Source organism: Erpetoichthys calabaricus, chromosome 13 (assembly GCF_900747795.2).
Source record: "Erpetoichthys calabaricus chromosome 13, fErpCal1.3, whole genome shotgun sequence".
In the NCBI taxonomy this organism is placed as follows: Eukaryota; Metazoa; Chordata; class Cladistia; order Polypteriformes; family Polypteridae; genus Erpetoichthys; species Erpetoichthys calabaricus.
In genome coordinates, this window is record NC_041406.2 from 25,995,033 (window position 1) to 26,019,098 (window position 24,066).

The following is a 24,066-nucleotide window of genomic DNA, read 5'->3' on the forward strand; positions in this document are numbered from 1 at the left end:
GTATTAATCATCTTCAGCATCACAGTGAATGTTCTGTATATGCATCTAAATTGATCTGTGTAGCCATTTTTCATGTGACTAGAGATGTTTGTAGCCTAGTAAATAGCTCTCACAGAAAGATCTGTAAGGATGTGATGCCCGCTATTATGTGGGTGAGATTTTACCTTGTGATAAAAAAATGAAAGATTTTATTAGAAGGAAGGAACTGTTTTTTAAATAAGGCAATTCTCTACCATTACTTTCCATTCCCCTGGCACCCTCCATCCATGGATTTGCCGAACCCAATTAGTTCGTTATAGTTTATTAAAATAACTTTCTGTAAAATGTTATAGCAATAGTTTTACCAAGTCATATTTTATATAACACCGTATACAATAAGCATTAATGTAAGTCACTTTCAGGGTAAAGTAGATCACAATGCAGTATATAGTGCAGAACATTTCAAGGTGGGTGGTAAGTAGTGGTGGAAGTAAAACTACAATACATAATAAATGTTCAGGGGATGAAGAAAATAGGGTTTTTTTAATAGATTATGAGTTGTCTTGCAAATGTCCTAACATGCAATCTGAACACAAAACAATGTGTAAAGTCAGCATTCTCACAAGTGGTTCAAATAGAAAAAGAGAACTGGAGGTACTTCCTGTTTGTTTCCTCCTCGTCCTGCATATAGTGTTCAGGATGCAATGTTGGTACAGTGGTGGTTTCCCCCCTTGAAATTTCCAAAAGTGCAGTGATATACAGAAGCAATTATAGAGAGTGGCGTTGGACCTCCTGGGGGGTTTATGAGAAGTATCTGCACGCATACTTTAATTTGCTGGTACTCTTAACAGCAGAACAGGTACAGAGTAACAGTGAGTACCGGGCCACTTCAAGCACTGATTTACACGATATTTACACGATAGTTAGCCTCAAAGGAACAGCAGTTCAAAAATGCAGGAGAGAAAATGTAATTCTGCATATCTGCCATAACCAATGGGACCTTAAGGACAAACACAATAACCTGATCAACTTCAGGATGTGAGACGGAAACTGGAGCACAATATCCGGTGATCATTCACTGACCCCGGTGACACTGGTAAGCAAAGATTTTGTCACAGGGGTGTATTAAAAGTACTTTTTCATGCTGATTTCAGAAGTGTACTCAGAAGTTCTGTATCATCCATAGTTTCTGGGTTATGTCTTTTTATAGGCTGTATATTTAGTATACAGTATAAGGCCGTATTCAGGTATACATTTTTTTAAATTAAATTCAGGATTAAAATAATTTTATTGCTGTTTTTGAATATTTTAGATCTTTCAAGGAGGGCTTAAAATAATTCTGTTGTGCCAGAGATTGCAGGCCATAACATCTTTGGTCTCAGGTTCACATATACTGTATATATAAGAAAGACATATATCAAGATTAGAGAACCCAAGATCAAAAAAAAGGAATTTTTGTAGGACATTAAATTAGGAAATTGAATGAAGATGAGTTTTTGATAAACAGCTGAACCAAGTTGTAAAATCTGCTTTTCAGTACTTTAAAAGTATTTGCAGGAATGTCTTAATAATAATAAAAATAACAATAACTGGGGGATTATAAGGCAGACAACTACAATACAATACAAGCCCAAAATCACACAAGGAGTGCCCCAGTGGGCTCTAACAGGCCCTGTGTTCTGAAACGCCCCAAGCCTTGACTGACTACCAAGAAATAGTTGGATGAACTTTTGAAGTTGTACAAAGCCATTGGATATAGCATGTCTTTAAAAATTCATTTGTTCTTTCTTCTTATCATCTGGATGTTTCCCCTGGAAGTCTCATCGCAGTCGGTAACAAACATAGCAAAATGTTTCATCATTTCTGAAATGGAAACGCTAGACCAAAGCAAGTGGAGCCCCAGTATGTTTGATGACTTCTGCTGAACCTTTAAGAGAGCTATTCCTGATGCCAAGAAGAGCATAAAATTATACAGTTCTACTTGTTAGATATAAATACACATTTACTGTAAATTTTAATCAGTGGTTAAAATCCTTGTGTGACAAAGTCTGATTAGATATTTGAATTCTATATGAAAAATACTGTAAGATTCACTTGTACAGATTCATGTAACAAAAAAGAAATACATTTACTAAAGATACTAGAGAGATTGAACCACAAAGCAAAATCTGTGTTCACCCAGAGTGTCATTGTGAAATTTCAGATTAGCCATGAAGTGCTGAGCAGAGGATGCTTTTTTAGGTCTTTATTCAGTTGTTCCTGTGTAGCATATTACTTAGTGGACAGGAGGGATAGGAAGCATGGCAGGCATTCTGAAGTTTTCAAATGTTTAGCTTTGCATATTAATATTTTACAGATGATTCTAAATCCAACATTAAGTCTTGTATATATGAGACAGCAGGGACTACAATTTACTCCTTGTTCTCCAGCTCACGTTACTAGTTACTATGATTTAGTTCTGAGTCCTCTGTCTGGACCACAGGACTGTCTTCTCCCTTTAATAAAGTAATCCACCTTTTCTATTTCCTGATCGAACCCCTGTCTAATAATCATAGTTCTGACGGCTTGTCAGCCTGTTCTTAACATGTGCATAGAATGTGGTACAGTTTTTACTTGCATGTACAACCAACATGCACCATGTGGCTACTCTCTGTTGTCTTGATAAACAGGAATGTATTAACTATCCATCCATCCATCCATCCATTGTCTCCCGCTTATCCGAGGTCGAGCAGAGATGCCCAGACTTTGTTTAATGGAAAACTGAGATCAGCTTACCTCATGTACTTTCTTTTTTGGTGACGATCTCAATATCCAAAACCTTGCAGAAGAGAGTTGTGAAACAACCATGCTAACAAATGGGATAAAACAGCTTAGTAGTTCACCTATCATATCTTAGATGGCACAAAATAAATAAACAAATAGCCACAGTGTATATCTTGAGAATGTGGTTGTATTTTGTTTTATACACAAGTTACCTTTGTTTTAGGCTGATTTTTTTTATGACAGGTATACAGGTGTAAACTATGGATGAATGTTTTGGACAAAATTAAATAAGTAAAGACAAATAAATAAATGTTTTGTGTAATGTAGCAACCAATAAATAATAACAAAATGATATGTGATCATAAATAATTAAATGTGTCATAATATATTTTTGTTGCTAATTTCATTATGCATGTATTTAATTATTTAATTCATTTTTTGCATCAGTGAAACTGCTTGCAAAATAAAATATGCCTCAAAACAAAAACTGTCAATTTGACTCAGCAAAGTTGAGAAGGTGGGTTCTATCAAGTACCGTTTTTCTGTTTGTGAAATGTTGGTGGAGTGGATGAAAACCTCCAGCCATGAAATATCTCCAGATGCAGACTCCAGATGAAGAGTTCAGAGCTTCTTGATTTTATGTATTTGCTCCAAATAGTAAATCTGGGCAGCTTTTTGTTGTACTCATATGCGCCACATTCATGCACAGCCACAGCTTTGACCATGAGCTTCATCACCAATTCACCAATCAAAAAACAGTACACATTAGAGTCCACCCTCTCATCTTTGATGGGTCAAAAGCCTTTCATGATTTCCATTTTTCATTTATTTGTTGTGTCTTTTTTAAGATGTTTCCTGAAAATATTCACACGTGGATCCGCTTCTTATGTGCCATCTTTGATCCAAAGTTTGCTTTCTATGTACCCTTATTTCCTTCCTCTTTTTTTAACTTCCCCTCACATTTTTTATACTGGACAAAATTTTATATCATCATCCCAACCTCAGCCCCACATGCTTCCTTTGTCTCTTGTTCTGTCTGTTATTCATTCTACCCTCAATTGTGCCATTTTCCCAGTTGACCCTCTTAACATATGTCCTACAAATCTCATCATCTCCTCCACCATACTCTTTTCTATACCTGTCTTCTTCATCACTTTTTCATTTGTCACCTTCACTTTACAGCTAATATTCATTATCCTTCAGGAGCACCACATCTCAAAGCTTTTCAGCCTCTTAATACTTGCTTTCTCATATGTTCATGAATCATTACCATAACCTAACACTGAGAAGATGTATGCTTCCAGTAATGTCCTTCACAATTACAGAAGCTGTCCTGTCCTTTTTACATTCTTCATAGTTACATTTTTAACACTAGAATTCCTGAAGCCTAAGAAAAAACACGTAATCCCAGCCCACCTTAAATTCCTTTGCACCTTTTCATCAGCGTCTTTTGTTTTGCAAATGTGTCAATCAGCACAAGCAGCAAGCAGCCTGCTGTCCCATCCCTCACCTTGACAAAGCTCAGCTCGGGCAAAAAGTTCTCCCAGCTCAAGCCAAGGCTTCTTATCTGTGTGTGAGGTGCCTGGAGTTGTATAGGGTAAATAATACATTGTATCATTATTTGGAACACATGCATTTCATGTGTGTTCCATGTCTACAAAGATCTGGGTAAGTGTAAGATGAAAGGAAATGTGAGGCAAGAAATGCTGAACACAATCCTAAAGCAGAAACTTTTTCCATGTTATACTAATAATGACATGAAGTGTGTAATGTGTGAAGACCTTAGTCCAAATATCAAATAAACATGTGCGCTTTTAATTAAGAATATAACCAAAGAAAAAAAAAAGTCTTTGTAAACACGGAACATACATGAAATGCATGTATTCCAAAAGAACAATATATTGTATTATTTCCCATATACAACTCCAGGCATCTCACACGCAGGTAAGAAACCTTGGCTTGAGCTGGGAGAACTTTTTGCCCGAGCGGAGCTCCGTCACGGTGGGGGATGGGACAGCAGGCTGCTTGCTGCTTGTGCTGATCGACGCATTTACAAAACAAAAGACGCTGATGGAGAGGTGCAAAGGGATTTAAGGTGGGCCAGGATTAAGGGTTTTTTCATAGGCTTCAGGAATTCCAGTGTTAAACCCATGGATTCTGAATAAGACCTTAGTTTCAGTCCAGAAAGCGTTATTTAGCGGCTGTGACTTCATGGGTATAAAGGTCACATTGAACACTTTCTATTTATCTGTTTTTGTAGAAAAACTTAGTAATAAATAATTTGCAGTGTTTTTATTTTGTGAGAACTTTCCTGGTCAACGACTTTTGTGAGACGATTTTTTGACTTCAATTTCGCATTTTGTTTTGGCTTTAACAATTGTCAAAAGTTGACGACTTCCTGGGCACAAATCCCATTTGCTCTTCAATTCACGTCTTATCTCCTGGTTATTTTCTAAAACATTTGTTGCCTTTCTCATTGTGGCAGTACAAATAACAGTTTTCATTTCAAGGCATATTAAATGTTGTGTACAGTATCACTGAAAAAAATAGAAATAATTAAGTGTGTAAATAAATAAGCAAAAAAATCATACTTCATGACACATTTAATTATTCAAGATCAAATATAATTTTACTATTATTTATTTATTGTCACATTTAACAATGTATTTATTTAGTTACCCATTTATTTAAATTTATCCAATATATTCTCCATAAATGATTAATGCTGTTGCTTTACAGACTCAGAAACAGAGATAATTCTTGCTTGGGACACAAACTTGGTTGAGTTTATATTCATGCAGTTTAGCTCTTATCACACTAATTTCCAGACTATATCACCACAAAACGTAGTTTTTTTTTGTTTGTTTGTTTTGTTTTTTTTTTGCTATTTTAGGTCATTAAAGAGTAGTGCATATTTTATTACTGTGAAAATTGTGAAATCTGCCCCATTCATCATCTCCACATGTCCTCAAGATTTTTGCCTGATCTCTGAAGGCATACATCATAAGAGGTTTTTTCACAGTCTCATTTAAGGGAGTTCCTTGTTGGTCTCATAAGTCAAAAGCATAAAACTGGAAATCGTTACAACACCCAATTAGCATACCTGTTATTGATCACTCTGTATCTCTGGTGCACTCCACAACTGAGTCAGACAGCATGATTAGGAACAGTACAGTGCATTGTTCAAATGTAAAGCTATGTCTACCTAATTGCCTTCCATTAGAGATGAAACCTTTAAGTGGCTAACTGAATTCAAAATGGATAACCGAAATATGCCATCCAAACATCAGTAACAAGTGCAAGAATTATTTTTCCCTGACCTGGACACACTAAAAAGTATGCCTATTATTATTTACCTTAAACCATAAAAATCACATCATGTGAACATGGCAGAGAAAAAAGTGAAATAATACCACAATGTACTTGCTGATTAGGCAGTACGTTTTGCCTGCATGAATACAGCCATGACCTTCTGTAAAATATAAAAGAAGCATAACTCAGCACAAATATTTCTAAAAAAGGAAAATGGTTCCACACTACAGATGTGAGAAGGATAACTAACAGGGTGATATTCTTTATGGAATTGTATTTTATGTATATTATAACTACAAGGGACTGAAAAGTTTATATTTCTATTTTTAACTGTGGAAGTCAGTTCATTTAATGGTTTTACCCTTTGTTATTCTTTAGCATGCTGAATATATTACAGTACATAGAGTGCCTAGACAAAGTGTTCACCCCTTTGAATGTTTGCACATTTTATTTTTATACAACATTGAATCATAGTGGATGTAATTTGTCTCTTTTTGACACTGATCAATAGACTATTTAATGTCAAAGTAAAAACAAATTATTTACAAATATAAAACACAAAATGATTTCTGACATAATTATTCATTCCCTTAATATGATGCCCCTCAGTCATCAGTGGTGTATTCAATTGGCTGTAGAAGTCACAGAACTAGTTAAATAGAAGTCACCTCTCTCGGTTTCAATTGATTGCAGTATATGTGATGGAAACTAGGGCGTTAATGGCCCAAACCCCCAACACGAACGCACACAGAGTCCCAGGTTCAAAAAAGGATGGTTTATTCAACCTTTTTCCTCCCACAATACCACAAGGTAGCACCAAAGCACAGGTTTCACTCTTCCTAATACACAATAATCTCCACAATACTCTTACCACAGCACTGCCCTCCTCCAGTTGAGTGTTGCCTTACTTTTTCCCAGCTCCGACTCACCTGGACAAGGGAGTGAGGTCCCTTTTATCAAGGACCTGGAAGTATTTCTGGTGCCAGGGCCACTGCCTGATGGAAGCACTTCCAGGTCATATGAAAGTCCATTGCAGCAGAGAGTTTGTTTCCCTGCAGCGCCCTCTTGCAGCACCCAATGCCTGGATGCCCGTCCAGCCCATGTGGTATCTACAATAAGTACACCTGAATGTGGAAGGGCCAACTTGTGGTTATTCAGTATGGTGGTTTAAGCAACACAATGCTGACAAAAGAACACTTAAAGCAATTCAGTGAAAATGTGACTGAAAAACACAAGTCAGGATGGAGTCTAGAACGTATATAAGTCACTGAATATCCAGTTAAACCAGTTATTAAGAAATGGAAAGAGTATGGCACAACTATAAATATACTACAGCAGGCCGTGCACTAAAACTGAATGATTGTGTAAGAAGACTAGTAAGAGTAGTTATCATGAAGCCTATGAGAAGTCTAAAAAAATGACAAGGTACGGTGGCTAAGACTGCTGAGAATAAATTTTGCCTGGTTGCTTCACCAGTCACAACTTTATAAGAAAGTGGCAAAGAGAAGAAGCACACAGGACATCTATCGAGTTTGCCAGAAGGCACATTGTAGATGCTGAAGTCACCTGGGAGAAGGTTCTGTGATCTGATGAGACCAAAATTGTGCCTTTTGGCCATCAGGCTAAGCACTTTGTCTGGTGTAAGCTGCGTATTATCAAAAACACACCATCACCCACCATGATGCAGGTTAGTGCCAGCATCACACCGTGGGGATGCTTCCGTGCAGCAGACTCTGGCAGTTTTTTGAAGGTAAAATAAATGCAGCAAAATACAGTGAAATCCTTTCAGGAATACCTACATGTTTTGGAAAAAATGTTTTCCAGCAAGACAACACCACCAAGCATTCATCCATAGTCCATAGTTGCAAAAGAATGGTTTACAAACAGCAAACAGTTACTATCCTGGAGTAGCCAAATCAGAGTACAGATCTCAATCGAACTGGATGGACTTAAATAAGGCTGTTCACTCACGATCCCCATGCAATCTGATTGAGCTTGGGCAGTTTTGCCATGAAGAATGAGGACAAAATATCAGTGTCCATATGTGCAAAGCAGAAAGGGAGAGAAAGACCTGTGCACACAGACTCAATGCTGTCATGGCACCTATCAACTACTGACTTGAAGAGGTTGAATATTTATGGGATCAATTATTTTGTGCTTGATATTTGTAATTAATATAAACCACTTTGCAGAGATCTGTTTCCACTTTGACTTTAAATAGGCTTTTTCTGTTGTTAAAAAGATAAATTACATCCAATGTAATTCAGTTTTGTATAACAGTAATGCACTGTGTGAAAGGATCAGACTCCATACACTCAATAAGGTTTGGGGCAGCCACCCATATATTATCCCTGACTGCAATGGGTTAGGTCAGCGTTTCTCAACCTTTAAGTATTTGCGATCAGAGTTTTCATAACAGTTTTAACTGCGCCCCCCCCCCTAACGTTTTTTTGAAAGGAGCACACTAATACCAATTTGTTCTTTTTTAAATAATGATATATCATAGATGCATATTTTATTATACCTACTTAACTTTTATCGACATTTATCTAACTCTATATTTATTTTTCTAGTATCAGAATGTAGTTTAAGTTAATTTGTTTTGGTTTCAATAGATGTATTTTTCATATTTTTGATTCTTGTTTTCTTTTTTTCACATCTTCGCGCCCCACAGATTGAGAACCACTGGGTTAGGTTTTTCACAACAGAAGTGTCTTGTTTGGAGTCCAGACATGAACTGTTGAAGGTTTGGAATGATTGCGGTTTTAAGTGACTAGACCAGAAGTGATGTAGGGGAGTCGGAAGTGACCTTCTTCTGATGTCAGTGAAGGCGCCAGAAACGAAAGTGACATCAGCCTAGGAGCTGTAACCAGAAGTGACATTGTCCTGGTCGTTGAAACCAGAAGTGACATCGTCCTAGGCACCAGAACCAGAAGTGCCGTCTTCAATGATGAGTCAGACAGGTTTTCCCACGGCTGGTCTGTAGAGTTAGCAGGAGAAAGTTTAGTACACCCCGCCACCCCTTGGCCTGGGGTGGAATTACTTTCGCTTGGTCCATACAACATCCTCCTACTCGCACATGCGTGACAACTGTTATAGATTAACTTTCATAAATTCAGGGAAATGCTAACATTGTATATGAGATTGGAATGTCAGCAGTTGCAATGTCTGAAACAGGCAACACTCAACATTTGTTTCAGGCTCTTCCAACAAATCTTTTGTTTCTTGTATAGTAAGGGATATTCTATGACATTTTTGAACAGGAAAGACTGAGAATATCTTATGTATGTTGTCTCTGCTGAGTTGGCACCTTTCCTTCCATGAGGGATCCAGACCAAAAGAGAAAAATCAGATCAAATTTAATTTGTCAGATGCAATTAAATATTCAGTGCAAATTGCTGTGGAACACCTAGCTACAGAGGTTCAAGAAAAATATAAATTTCATGAAAAAAGAACGACCTCCCCAAACACACATAAAAACTTCTGGCTTGTATAACAAGAGAGCTGCTGCTATCAAAGAACAGGCTTATAGGTGGCAGCGAGATGTGGTCAGATCTACGCAGTTGTGCCAATGGTTTTACATTTAAAGACATTAACATTTGAATAAAGCAGGTCCAGCTTGTTGTGTCCACAATTGAAACATACTAATAGAAGTTTGTTCATTATGATGTTCCTCTGTTTGAAGTCACCAGCATTCCAGGGTCAGAATGATTCATCATTAGAGTGTTGGTAACAGACTGAATTTCTATTGCTGAGATAATAAACACTATTCAGGATTATGTGGCTTTCGTCCCTAGGCAATAACATGGACGAATTCTGTCAGTAATTCAATATCTGGATAATACACTTTAGTTTTAATTATACTTTCCTCACTTTTTTACCTTAGTTCAATCACATAAATCTCCAGTCACCTCCTGCCTTTTCCACGTCATTGTATCGTATCAGATGAAACCTGTCTAGCATTAAAATGTCTTAAGTAGGAAGTTTAGGCCAGTTGTACACAGTACCCAAAATGCCACAGTACCTGAACTCACTGTGACTTGCCATGAGGTTTAAATATTCATCCAAACTTATTTAAAAGTGATTGAACATTCCTCATTTTATTGAGGCAGGCCAGTTCTGAAATATGTTTACCTTACTTTTATCCTTTCTCTGGATCTCTTGCTCTTTCCATCTTCAGACAAGCTGCTCCTCCAATAAGTTGTAACAGAGCTCCTTAGGCAGTGGTGAAAGCAGTGCTACCTGCTGAGTTTGGGAATATTTAATATACCCCACTTTGTGCTCCTCAGAGTCTCTTACACTCTCAGATGTTGCAGACATAAGATAGCCTTCAGATCCTCTTCGCTTACCCTGTGACATCTCTCAAGTTTGCACTTTGCCCAAAAGGCAGTTAAGTCGGTTGATATTCAGATCTGTTTTGACAGCAGCATATCTTCAAATTAAAAATCCATTTAAAATTGAAAGTGACAAGCCAGAAGCCAAATCTTAACATTAATAGTAAATAAATTAATCAATATTTGTAAAAAAAAAAAAACAACAACTGCAGGACGTAAGGTTGAGGATATCTACATCAGGATTTGCCCTAATGCTGTATAATTTATATATCTGCCTCTTACTAGAAAACTCTGTTTTTAATCTCCAGAGAAATGTATGCATTGTAGGGCAATCCCAACTAGCTGCTGAAGCCATTGTAGTTACTTTAAAGTACAGTGCCCACCATAATGTTTGGGACAAACACACAAAAACCCATTTTTCCTTGATTAAACCCTCTACTCTAAATTTTAAATTACAGTTCAAACAATTCAGATGTGATTAAAATGTACATTTTAGACTTCGTTTAAGAGTATTTGCTTAAATTTCAGTCACAGCATATAGAATGACTACACTTTTTCTACATGTTCCCCACATTTCTGGACACCATAATGTTTGGGACAATTGGTGTCACAGGTATTTGCGATAACTCAATTTTGTTTCATTATTTCATTAGTGTAGGCATAAGATAACTAGGCCTGCTTTTACCTACAGACTACCGTTGGACTCTGTACTTGCCACTGTTTAAAAGATTGACAGATACTGTGCCAATGAAAGCCAAATAAGCCATTATGAGGACTGAAAAACAAGAATAAAACACATTTTCTGGAATATCATTAAGAAGAAAGAATGTACTGGTGAGCTCGGTAATCTTAAAGGAACTAGTAGGCCAAGGAAGATCTTCACTGCTGATAATCAAAGAATCCCCACACTGGTAAAGAAAACGCCTATCCGACAGATCAGAAAAAGTCTTCAGGAGGCAGATGTGGATGTGTCAGAGATTACTGTCTGCAGATGACTTCAAGAACAGAAATACAGAGACCAAACTGTAAGATGCAAACCACTAGTTAACCACAAAAACAAGATGGCAAAGTTTGCGAAAAATACTTAAAAGAGCCTGCAGGAATCTGAAAAAAGGTCTTGTGGACAGACGAGATTAAGATGAACGTGAATCTGAGGGATGGCAGGAGTAAAGTGTGGAGATGAAAAGAAACTGCCCAAGATCCAAAGCATACCACCTCATCTGTTAAACACGGTAGCGGGGTTGTTATGGCTTGGCCAGCATGGCTGCCGCATGTATTGGCCCAGTTCTCTTCATTGATGGTAGAACTGCTGATGGCAATGGCACAACAAATTCTCAGGTGTACGGAAACATCCAGTAAACCTCTCCAAACTCATTGGACGGCACTTTATCCTGTAACAAGATAATGATCTGAAACATACTGTGTCACACACATGCGCATGGGAGGCAGCTAAAGAGTCTAAATGAGAGTAATTCCACGCCATACAAGGGGGTGGTGGAGTGCACTGACCTTTTTTCTCACTTTCCTGCAGACCGTTCACGGGAAATTCCGCCTGGCTTCCTGATGACGTCACTTTCCGGTTCCAGGCAGAATAACATCACCTCCGGTTCTGGACCCTTGGATGATGTCACTTCTGGTGAAGAACCCATGACAGAAGAGACTTCCAGTTCCGGCCCTTTTGATGAGGTCACGTCTGGGTCCGAGCCTATGGAAGAGGACCCTTCCGCTTCCACCCTCGATGACTTCACTTCCTTTTCTGGCCTTTAAAGCCGCCATATTTGACTAACCTAATCAGTTCTGTTTTGGACTCCGTTCTGAGCACATCAGTGCTAGTAATTACCCATTTACAGCCAGGGAATATTTTTCGGGTGGCTGCCCCAAACCTTTTTATGACTCTTGTGTCTACTTTTTGTGACAACTGCTAAGGAATCATAGGACTTTTTCAAAGCTAAAAATGGAAAGTTCTTCAGTTGCCAAGCCAGTCACTCGATTTAAATCCAATTGAGCAAACTGAGAGAAAACTTAAAGTAATAAGTCCCTGAAACTAGGAGGAGCTGAAGACCATTAGAGGCTTGACAGAGCATGACCAGAGAAGATCCTCAGCACCTGGAGATGTCAATGATTCGTAGATTAAAGCAGTCATTGCATGCAAGGGATACGCAACAAAGTCCTAAATATGACTACTTTAATAGACCTGCCATTGCTGTGTCCCAAACATTACGGTGCCCAGAAATGGGGAACCATGTAGAAAAAGTGTTGTAATTTCTACTTGGTGTGATTGAAATGTATGCAAATCCCCCTAATCTAAAGTTTTGCAGTGTGTACTTTAATTATGTCAGAATTGTTTTATTTGTCATTTTAAACTGTGGAGCAGAGGGTTAAATCAAAGGATAAATGTGTCTTTGTCCCAAACATTATGGAAGGCACTGTACATTTTAAAGTACTCTTTAAATATATATAATAAATGAGTGAATTAATATGGCAAGTTTACAGTACCCCTCACACAATTGGATGACACCAGCATGTTTCCAGCTAAGCAGGGTAATATCAATACTACGTACTATGACATTTAGGATGTGATATATATAACAGAGTCTCTGTATGAGCATACAACCAAAAGTTAATTTATATAATGTACAGATCTTAATTTTTGTATTGCTTATCATTTACTGTTGTGGATGTAGCAAAGGTATTATTACGTTTTTTAATTGAGATGCTCAAGGTGCTATAGCTGACATTGTTCACCCCCTCAGAGCAACACACAGCGCAGCTATCCTTCAGTCTGAAGTGTTCTGTTGTTGATATCTCCTGGGTGCTTTCACTGCAGGAAGCTCCTAATAACTGAACTGTAAAGTAGTACATAGCAAAAACAAGCACAGGTGAGGAGTGAAACAATAAGGCCTGTGCCTTTCTTTTGTGGCTAATTAATGGATAGTGGTGTTTCTTTAGACAGGGCCATAATTCAAATGGGAGAGAAATGGACCTGACAGAAGCACAGCACTCACCATATTGTATGGTTAATCCCATTCATCAGCAAGTACCTTATATAGTAAACAACCCTTGATAAAATGAACCTGCCCATCTAGATTTTTCCTCACTGATCGTCCAATTCATTGTTTCCTCCAAAAAAAATAAAAATGTAAAATTTTTTGTTTCTTTTGTCTTTTAATCAGTTTAATTTCTTGGTATGTTCCCACTAAAAGTCTCCTTCATTACCTTTCCTGCCTCGATCTACCGTTATACAGTTCTGTTCAATTATTCACTACACACACTCACAAAATGTTCAAAGTCAGTTCTTCATTTTCTTGAACACATCCTTCATGTCCTTCGGCTGCTTTTGCAATGTCTTTTTCCCTAATTAGCTTATTGTATTTCTGCCACATCCTTGGCCAATATAAATTTTTATGAATTTCTGCCATTACTGCTTATCAGCTTGTCCCAAAATACATATAAAGATGTCTTTCTATTACACAATGGTGTGCCATATATGCTAATAAAAAATGTTGAGACTGGTCAGATGATTTTTCCTTAGCTTCAGGAATTCCCTTTGCTCTGACAGAATGAACACACAGCAGTTCTATTCAGCTTGATGTACAGACAGCACCAACCCAATTCATAACACCAATGTCATCCAGCCGGACTACAAGAAATTTTTGCGTAGTTCTACCAATTAGATTGCTTGTATGTCTGGTCCACATCAACACTGTGAGCACAGGGAAAGCAATTCATTTCCAGTTCAAGTATTAAAGGTGAACGCAGTCTCAGTTATACAGTATCAGAAGTGGGCATGCCCTTCATCGAAAAAATGGAAAATTTGGATGAGGAAGAATGTACCAGAGGTGTTAGCAAACAGAATATGTACAGTGGTACCTCGTACTTTGAACTAAATTCATTTCAGGAGGCCATTTGAACTCAGAAATGTTGAAAGAAGTCCAAATCAGTTTTCCCCATTAGAAATAATGGAAAGTTAATTAATCTGTTCCTAGACCCTTAAACAGCAAGGTAAGGTAAAAATAACACAATTAAAAGCCCTAAATAATAAATGAAAACATGAAAACAATAAGTAAAATACATAAATACTGTATAATAAAATGAAAAATGCAATTACTATGCCTTCATGCTTCGTGATAAGTTCCCTTTTCACCTCAATCGTTGATACTACAACCTTCCATCCTAGGCTTGTTGCTTCCACACTCTTTTTGGATGCCATAGTTAATAGATAGGGGTTATATGTATAACCAAAGATGCCAAAAAAAGGTGAAAAAAGCACTGAAAACACATGAATATAACGTAAGAGATGCTTTCACAGCAAGAGTGAGAGATGACTTGGGCGAACAACAGATTACATTTATGTTGGTGCATTTTTTTTTTACTGCAATGGCAGTTTGAGCGTAGAAGCATTTTTTCGATCTCCAGATCAAATTTCTCTCAAATTTAGCGTTTGAACTCTGGAGCGTTCTAAGTTAAAAGTACGAGGCACCACTGTACTTTTCATCACATAAATAGGCTATTAGTTTCTCAAGGCTGTCATAACAACACGTAAACGTGCCCAAGGATTATTGTGAGTACAGTAAAATAAGGAGATGATGAAGGAAGCAGTAGCTGAGGTTAGAACAAGCAAAGTCAGAATACTATGAAAGCCAAACAAAACTGAGAAATCAGTAAATGAAGGGGCAAGAGAAAAACAAGAGTCAAATGGAGGAAAGAGATCGTAACCAGAGCACAAATCCTACCTGTAGGACCTATTTTATTGAAAGCTAACTATCACTAAGAGTTTTACATTCACCAGGATAAGGCAGTAGGTAATACAGTATTGGTCAGAAGTTTACATACACTCATGATGGACACAGTGGAGTGGTGGCAACTGAGGCTAGGGATCTGCACTGGCAATCGGAAGGTTGCCGGTTCGAATCCTGTAAAATGCCAAAAGGGACTCTGCTCTGATGGGCCCTTGAGCAAGGCCCTTAACCTGCGATTGCTAAGCGCTTTGAGTACTAAGAAAAGCGCTATATAAATGCAAATAATCATTATTATTATTATGAATATCATGGCAATTGTGGGGTTTCAGTGATTTCCTTGAACTGTTCCTTTTCTGGGGTGGAATGAATGTACAGTAATCCCTCGCTATATCGCGCTTCGCCTTTCGCGGCTTCACTCTATCGCGGATTTTATATGTAAGCATATTTAAATATATATCGCGGATTTTTTGCTGGTTCGCGGATTTCTGCGGACAATGGGTCTTTTAATTTCTGGTACATGCTTCCTCAGTTGGTTTGCCCAGTTGATTTCATACAAGGGACGCTATTGGCAGATGGCTGAGAAGCTACCCAACTTACTTTTCTCTCTCTCTCTCTTGCGCTGACTTTCTCTGATCCTGACGTAGGGGGATTGAGCAGGGGGGCTGTTCGCACACCTAGACGATACGGACGCTCGTCTAAAAATGCTGAAAGATTATCTTCACGTTGCTACCTTCTGTGCAGCTGCTTCGTGAAGCGACATGCTGCACGGTGCTTCGCATACTTAAAAGCTCGAAGGGCACGTATTGATTTTTGCTTGTTTGTTTTTCTCTGTCTCTCTCTCTCTTTGTCTGCTCCTGACGAGGGGGTGTGAGCTGCCGTCTTCAACAGCTTTGTGCCGCAGTGCTTCGCATACTTAAAAGCCAAACAGCCCTATTGATTTGTTTGCTTTCCTCTCTCTTTATGACAGTCTCTCTCTCTGATGCGCACTCCTTTGAAGAGGAAGATATGTTTGCATTCTTTTAATTGTGAGACGGAACTGTCATCTCTGTCTTGTCATGGAGTACATTTTAAACTTTTGAAAAAGAGACAAATGTTTGTTTGCAGTGTTTGAATAACGTTCCTGTCTCTATACAACCTCCTGTGTTTCTGCGCAAATCTGTGACCCAAGCATGACAATATAAAAATAACCATATAAACATATGGTTTCTACTTCGCGGATTTTCTTATTTCGCAGGTGGCTCTGGAACGCAACCCCCGCGATGGAGGAGGGATTACTGTACAACATAAATGGTTAATGACTTTAAAAAACAAGAATTTCATACACAAGATTGAATTTAAATGTGTACTTCTGGCATTTTAAAGCAATGCTTCTGCAATGGTTGGAGTAGCTCCTGTGTCCTACAGTGAACTGCAAGTCTGCCCTCTCATAAGTTTTAAAGGTACCTTGCCAATACCTAACTTTGTAATGATTTGTCTATTCTTCCGTTAAGCTTCTAAAGTAAGAACTTCTAGATCTCTGCTGCTTTTTAAGACCAAACTCTTTAATATGATTTATATTTTAGTTCTCTTCAGTCACTACAGAAACTTTCATATTTATTTATTGTGGTCATCCAAATGAAAAATGGTCAACGGAAGTGGAATATTTTAGGATGCCAACACAGCCCTCCCTGCTTACCGATTAGGCCGAAAACAAAAACAACGGCATGAGAAAGGACAACAAAGTTAAGTGCCACGTAATAAAGTGGCATCTAAGCGTTTCGGCTCTTCTGACTTGGAACTCCTTTTGTCAGGTCATCTGCGTGATCAATGACAACTCCTTCCCGGCGGTCGCCCCTTTTAAAATCCATGAACATAAGGGATGGGTTCAGTTGCCCTCAATGTGTAATTTCTCAAGAGGAAATGAAGGAAGAAAATGTCAAGACTGTTAGTGGCAGGGCCCCCTTGTGTCCAGGGGTGGTATCACATACCTAGGAAGAGATTGGATGGTTATTCTCAGAAGGGCATGCGTCACACCATGCAGGACCATTTGAGTGTTTAATTCTGCAACTTTGCATTAATTCATCAAATAACATCTAAATGTGTAAAACCAAAGAAATGACAAACAAGTTTGTTTGAAGCTTTCTGACATTATGTTATTAAATAAGATGTTGTCAGCTATTAGAAATGGAAGGATAACTTACAAAAAATTTGGCAGTGTGTATAAAAGTACCAACAAATAGTCTTCACTGTTTATATTTGACATCTAATGTTATATCCTGATATTTCTCACTGTTCTACTGCTGCCAACGCCATCCTGGCCTGTCTTAATCATTACATTCACTTTTGAGTCATGATTGTTAGAAAACTGATAACAATATTAACAATTCATCATACACACAGAAAGAATCATTTTTATATTTAAGGAATATTTTTTAACGTCTTTATAATGACTATGGTATAGAATACACTTAAAAACCCCTTGACATTCTAAACTCTGTTGTCAAGGAAACAAGTTACCATGGCAAAGCCAAGAGTCAGGGAGAGGTGAATGATTGGTATCATACATTACCTCCCTCATTAAGTACCCTCACAGAACTATATAAATACTGACTGAAGCGAATAAAAAGAAAAATAATTTAAATATGCAATGAACCTCTTTACAACCTCATTACTGCCAATACAACCTCATTATTTAATTACAACCTTAACTCATTTGCTAGCAGAGTTTATCAGAATTGAAATGATTTGTTTTAAAATGATACTTAAACCTAGATTTAATGTTCCTTTTTATCTTCTGTCTCTAAAGTGAAGTTTTCATTACACTTGAAGGAAAGTCATGACTTTAAGCACTTTGTCTCTGTATTAAGTTTATGCAAGCCTTTGAAAAAGTGCCTAAGGATATTCAGTATCGAAAAAAATGCAATATGACTTCAGTTTCACCTCAGTAATTGCCACTACTATGGATCATTTTCCTCTTCATGGTGAGAATGAATGGATGGTTGGCAAAAATGATGGATTACAATATCTTTCTCACACTAGTGAGAAGTGACATGATCACAGCTGAATAAGTAAATTATAGTGGCCTTTCTAACACCATATCAGAAATCCCCATTAGCACAGAGCACTTTAAAGGGTGCAGCGGGCACCAGTGCAGCAATTTAAAACTTGTTACAAAAGGTTAACAAAAATCTTTTAGCGGGTTTTACCCGAGAAACTGGTAATGTATACATACATCCTGTGAAAATAATGTTTGAATAGTATCTTGTTGGAACAAATGGAATGTAAAATGAAGAGATCGTATTGCAGTGGTCATTTTAAAGCTTGACTATATCATCACAAGGAATGGGAACATTCATTCCCCCCGCAAACTGATTCTGTGCCTGTAGGTCTAAGTGGAAGCAGTGGGTGTGTAAGACAAGGCAAAGTTCACAAGTTCCAAGTGCATGTACTACATAAACAACAAATAAAGAAACTCTTGTGTCCTTTGTGTTTCGTATCCTCTGGGCCAGGGGTGGGCAATGCTGGTCCTGGAGGGCCGCAGTGGCTGCAGGTTTTCATTCCAGTCCAATTACTTAATTAGAAACCAATCCTTGCCACTTTCAGACCTTATTTAATTTTATGGCTTGTTAGTCTGCAATGTTAGATTCTTATATCATAGATATAAGATATCATCTAAATTAGGGGTCATCAACTCCAGTCCTGGAGGACCACCGTGGCTGCAGGTTTTCATTCCAGTCCAATTACTTAATTAGAAACCAATCCTTGCCACTTTCAGACCTTATTTAATTTTATGGCTTGTTAGTCTGCAATGTTAGATTCTTATATCATAGATATAAGATATCATCTAAATTAGGGGTCATCAACTCCAGTCCTGGAGGACCACCGTGGCTGCAGGTTTTCATTCTAACCCTTTTTTTTAAATGAGTGCCCTGTTTGTGCTGCTAATTAACTTCTTGTGAATTCATTTTACTTGAATTGCTTTTTTAACATTTGTTCCCCTGAATTTCTTCATTGTTCCTCTGAATTGCTTCATTTCTTTCTTTAAATAGCACCCAAACAGAAATGAAATGTGAACTGAGGAGGCCAACAGAAGAGCAACTCAGTCAGGGCCTCAAATGCCAACCAATTTCATTCCAACCAGCTGCTTAATGAGGTGCCGATTCTTGTTGTTAATTAAACCTGTTCTTTAATTCCGTGGCTTGTTGCTGCTCTTGTGGTGCATTAGCAGACATTTCCAAAATTGTTTATTTTCTCTTTTCTAAGAGTTCTGTTAAAATGTTGAGCAGATCGACATTCCTGAGACCTTCATCTTCCTTTATTTTCAAATATTGTATGATGGACACCAGTTGTTTTGGCTCATGTTGTATCTCATGATTCTTTGGCTGCTAATTAAGAAAAAAGAAACAATTAAGGGGTCTGAGTCTTTGAGAGCAAGTCAGTTCAAATTGGTTCTAAAGAGGTTAATTAGCAGCAAAAACAGGTCACTCATTAAGAAAAGGGTTAGAATGAAAACGTGCAGCCACGGTGGTCCTCCAGGACTGGAGTTGGCGACCCCTGATCTAAATTAATTTGAAGCCTAAAAAGGATCATTTATAGTCTGTCACATTTTTCTCTGTAGTGTTTTATTAAACCAAATAGTGCATGATGAATCCACACAGGTGCAAACGGGAACAACTTAGAAGGAGAACCACTGGCTCCTTTGTCATTTGCATCTTATTGCTAATAAGGAGCCATTTAAAACAGCGAATGCAGATTTTTACAACTGAAATACCGTATATACTCGCGTATAAGTCGGGTCTTGAAACCAGAAAAATCAATCATAAAATCTGACCCCGACTTATACACCCGTTCAAAAATGCGACTTAAATTTTATTTATTTTTTTACATCTTCTTGCCTCCTCCAATCTCACATCAGTTTCTCAGACACATCGAATTTTGTTACAGCAGCATAGCTACCAATTTCGTCCGCCACTTCAGTGACTTTTAATTTAAAACCAGCTTCATGTTTTCTGATTGAGCGTTCCATCTTAGATAAGGGATGCTTTTGCGATAAAGGTGTATGACGGTGTGGAATACAAAAAACACAAAACAGAGCAAACGTCGAATAGTTTAGGCATTACTGTGTGGTCACGTAGGCACAATACATAGAAAAAAAGCGCATTGTGCGCCGTGGTTACTCTCTCAGGTGGGCTTTAGCATAGTATAAGCTCTTGGACCAATAGTGGGAGTTTTCCGCATTTGACTTATACGACCGACATTATAAAATACAAGAAATCATACGGTGAAATCAAGCTCCAACTTATCCGTGGGAGAACTTATCCGCGAGTATATATGGTAAGCAATTAAGGGTGGGGAACCTTAACAAGTGAGACCACTAAAATGAAGCATCAAAATTTCACTTGAGCAATAAGTGCTTCATCAGTAATAATTGACTTCTCATTAAGGAACTGCATTGGAATAAAAACCAGGCAGCCTCTGTGGCCTTCCAGGATCGATGCTGCCCACCCCTGCTCTGGGCCATCCTTCTCAATAAATTCACCATTTCTATGTAGTTCTAATTTCTACTCATCCTGTGAAGTAGAGAGCAACTGTGTAAGTAAAACCATGAACAACAAAAGATCTACGAATATGAATGACACCATTGCATATTAGAAACTTAATGTTACTTCTTTTTAAATATATTCACAAGTACAGATTTAATTTATTTTAGTATTTCATATTATAAATGTCTTGCGATGGACTGGTACCATGTCCAGTGTTTATTGTTGCCTTGCGTCCCATGCTTGCTGGGATAGTCTCCAGCTCCCTGCCACCCTGGTCTGGACTGAGTAGGTTAGAAAATGACACGACATATTACAATGTCAAAAGAACATGGATTGGAAAACTGGTTTACATTTAGTACATATTATTGTGTAGATGAGATAATAGTAAAGTGCTCGTGCAGCTGCTTCATGTCTTCCAGTACCTGAGCTTGACTGCCAGTTTATTAAGTATCTCTGTGGAACTTAGATGTATTCTCGCTATGTTGCTCTGTTTATTTCAGATTTGCATTGAAAAATAGAAGTTCTACCCAGTTCTCAAACATGTGTGTGTTAAGGTGATTGCTTTTCTTATAAAAGACTGTAAGTTTGTATGTATGAGAGGTTTGTTGCCTGTCCAGATTTGGTTTCTGCATTGTTCTTTATGCTTGTAGAATGAGCTTTCATTCCTCTTAATGCTGTAATAAAACAAGCAAAGGATTATTTTTACAAGTTTTTTGTCCTTACCAAGCACTAATCATTTAAATAAACCTCAGTTAATTTGAATTATAGTTTGATTCGATCATTACTAATGGCATCAGTGGTTAGTTAATCTTGCATTTTGTTAAGAACCTTCTATACATGGATTGATGGCTCAGTTCTCTTCTCACTGTGCTTTTCAATTTGTTATTTATTTCTCAAACTACGTTTCTTATATTGATATTCTGCTGCTTATTCTTACCTTTTACATGTGACTAATTTCTTTTTTTTTTTCCCTCTTTCACTGTCTTTAGTTCAATTTTGTTGGGAAACTTCTTGGTCCACGTGGAAATTCTTTAAAAAGGCTCCAAGAAGACACTCTTACAAAAATGTCCATTTTAGGAAAGGGTTCTATGAGAGATAAAGAAAAAGTGAGTAATTTTAATTTTTAAACTAACATTGAACTGCATGAAAACAGAAAAAAAAGTATAATGTTGGAAATGACTGAAATGTGATTAGAAAAGCATTACACACATTGTGAAGAGAGAGCTCGAAAATATTCATTGTGCAGTTGTTAAAGCTTAAGTACATTTTCAAGCAACAGAATATATATTTTTTGACCTAAATAAAATTGACGGAATTAGATCATTATTTAACCTGTTCCAGTTTTTTTTTTAAGAAAACAAGGAGGTGTCTCATAGCACAGCATTCATAAAGCAGATCAAAAAAGTTAACTTTGTTTAGGCAGCGGGTGGCACAGTGGCGCAGTGGTAGCACTGTTGCCTCGCATTTAGGAGACCTGGGTTCACTTCCCGGGTCCTCCCTGCATGGAGTTTGCATGTTCTCCCCGTGTCTTCCTCCGAGTACTCCGGTTTCCTCCCACAGTTCAAAGACATGTAGATTAGGTGCATTGGCAATCCTAAATTGTCCCTAGTGTGTGCTTCGTGTGTGTCTGTGTGTGCCATGCGGTGGGCTGGCGCTCTACCCGGGGTTTGTTTCCTGCCTTGTGCCCTGGGATTGGCTCCAGCAGACCCCCGTGACCCTGTAGTTAGGATATAGTGGGTTGGATAATGGATGAATGTTTGGGCAGCTCAGTATCTTAGTGGATGGCGCTGCCATATTGCCACCCACTGTTGTGATTGGTCTGGTTCTTTTATTTATTGATTTATTTTTGCTTCTTCCTAAAATGTTTGTGTTTATCTATGTGTCTATCGTGGGATTTTAACCCTAAGGAATCCAATTTAGGAATTATTTTTTTTAATTTAAAACACAATATTAAAATGATTAACGTTTTTTCTCAAAGCCGTTTTAATTTTCCTCTGAGTGTCACTGTTTTGTGACATTTGTTTTAAGGGTTTCAAAATAACGTTTGTAGATGTGCAACATCTTTAATGTTATTGCAGAAAGGTCAGAAATGTAATTTTTGTATTATCTGATATTGGATAAAAAACTGTGTGTTTGTTCTTGTTGGTTTATTTCTGGCTTAAAGACATAACTTCTGGCTTCCTGATTATGATTCTTGCTTCCTGCACTGATCTGTTAAAAAATCAGCTTGATTCCTGAGTAACGAATGTAGGACATCTCTGGCTTCTTAAGTCTCCTCTCCTGCTCCTTAGTAAAAACCATTGCTGTTTCATTGAGGAAGGGCACCCACAATTTCATCCACCATCCAAACTCAATCAATTAGATTAACTGATGATTTAAAGTGCACCCCTTTTCCTGAAAATGTAGATATGTACATGTATGTGAGAGTGCCCTTCATTCAGTTGGTTGTAGCTTCCTGTGACTGTATAATTCAATAGTTAAGATAAGGAAATTCAGGGATGGAAAATGCTATTTTGCCAAAAGTATATCAGCATAATATACATATATGTTTAACATTTAAAGCAGTGCTTCTCAAGCTCAGATCTGGAGTCCACCAGTTGCCGGCGGTTATTATTCCAGTCAACTTATTCTTTTTAATTGGACACCTACCTTAATTAAGACAGCTGCCATTACACAGATTCTCTGTTTTGGTCTCTTCTAAATATTTACTGGAATACAGAAAGCATTAATATGTTACAATAGGATCATATTGAATTTTTTATCTTGGCTTTTACAATATTGTCTTGATTTTGATAATATATTATTCCTTTTAGAAACATTATTCATACCCTTCCCCGAGTTTTTTTGCTGTTTGATTGCAGCTCTTAAAACATTAATGCAGATTAAAATGTGATTAACCAAGAGCCCTGTAACTGACGCCCATTGTCTTACAGATTTTCCTTGGTAAAGCCAGGTAACGCAGGTAGTTAATATATAAATAGCTATTCAGCAAGCATTTGCAGTGTTTACCATTTTACTATTGCTTCATCAAAACTCTGTGAAACAAAGTTGAAATCCCAACCGGGCCCCTCCTTTGTAAAATATACACAAAAAAGGTTTGAAATGTGCATAAGCAACTTCCCATACGTATGTCATAATTTATTAAAGATAACTTGATGGGGGAATTTGTGTTTATTTACAGCAAAACTGACCCATGCATATGCAACATTTCAAAGAAATTGATAAAGCAGGAAAATGCAGCCAAACCAACTAAATGATGACCCGTATGCATAATAATTCTTATCACCGAGCTGTTATTATAATGTGCGTTGACGTGATAGACATATTAAAGCTCAAAAATGATGAATATAATGCACTTGTATTGTTGTAACATATTTTACCTCCCTTTTAAGAGAACCGATGCTGCGTATTTGTACT

The 24,066-nt window shown here is 37.6% G+C and overlaps 1 protein-coding gene across 1 annotated transcript in view; it reads left to right on the top strand.

The window, feature by feature from the left end:
• The window catches only part of khdrbs3 (KH domain containing, RNA binding, signal transduction associated 3), a 541,731-nt gene that overhangs the window by 315,581 nt on the left and 202,084 nt on the right, over positions 1-24,066 (top strand). Inside the window, exon 3 of the mRNA XM_051936013.1 lies at positions 21,639-21,755. Coding sequence (XP_051791973.1) covers positions 21,639-21,755 — 117 coding nt within the window. The remainder of the gene's footprint in view (positions 1-21,638; positions 21,756-24,066) is intronic.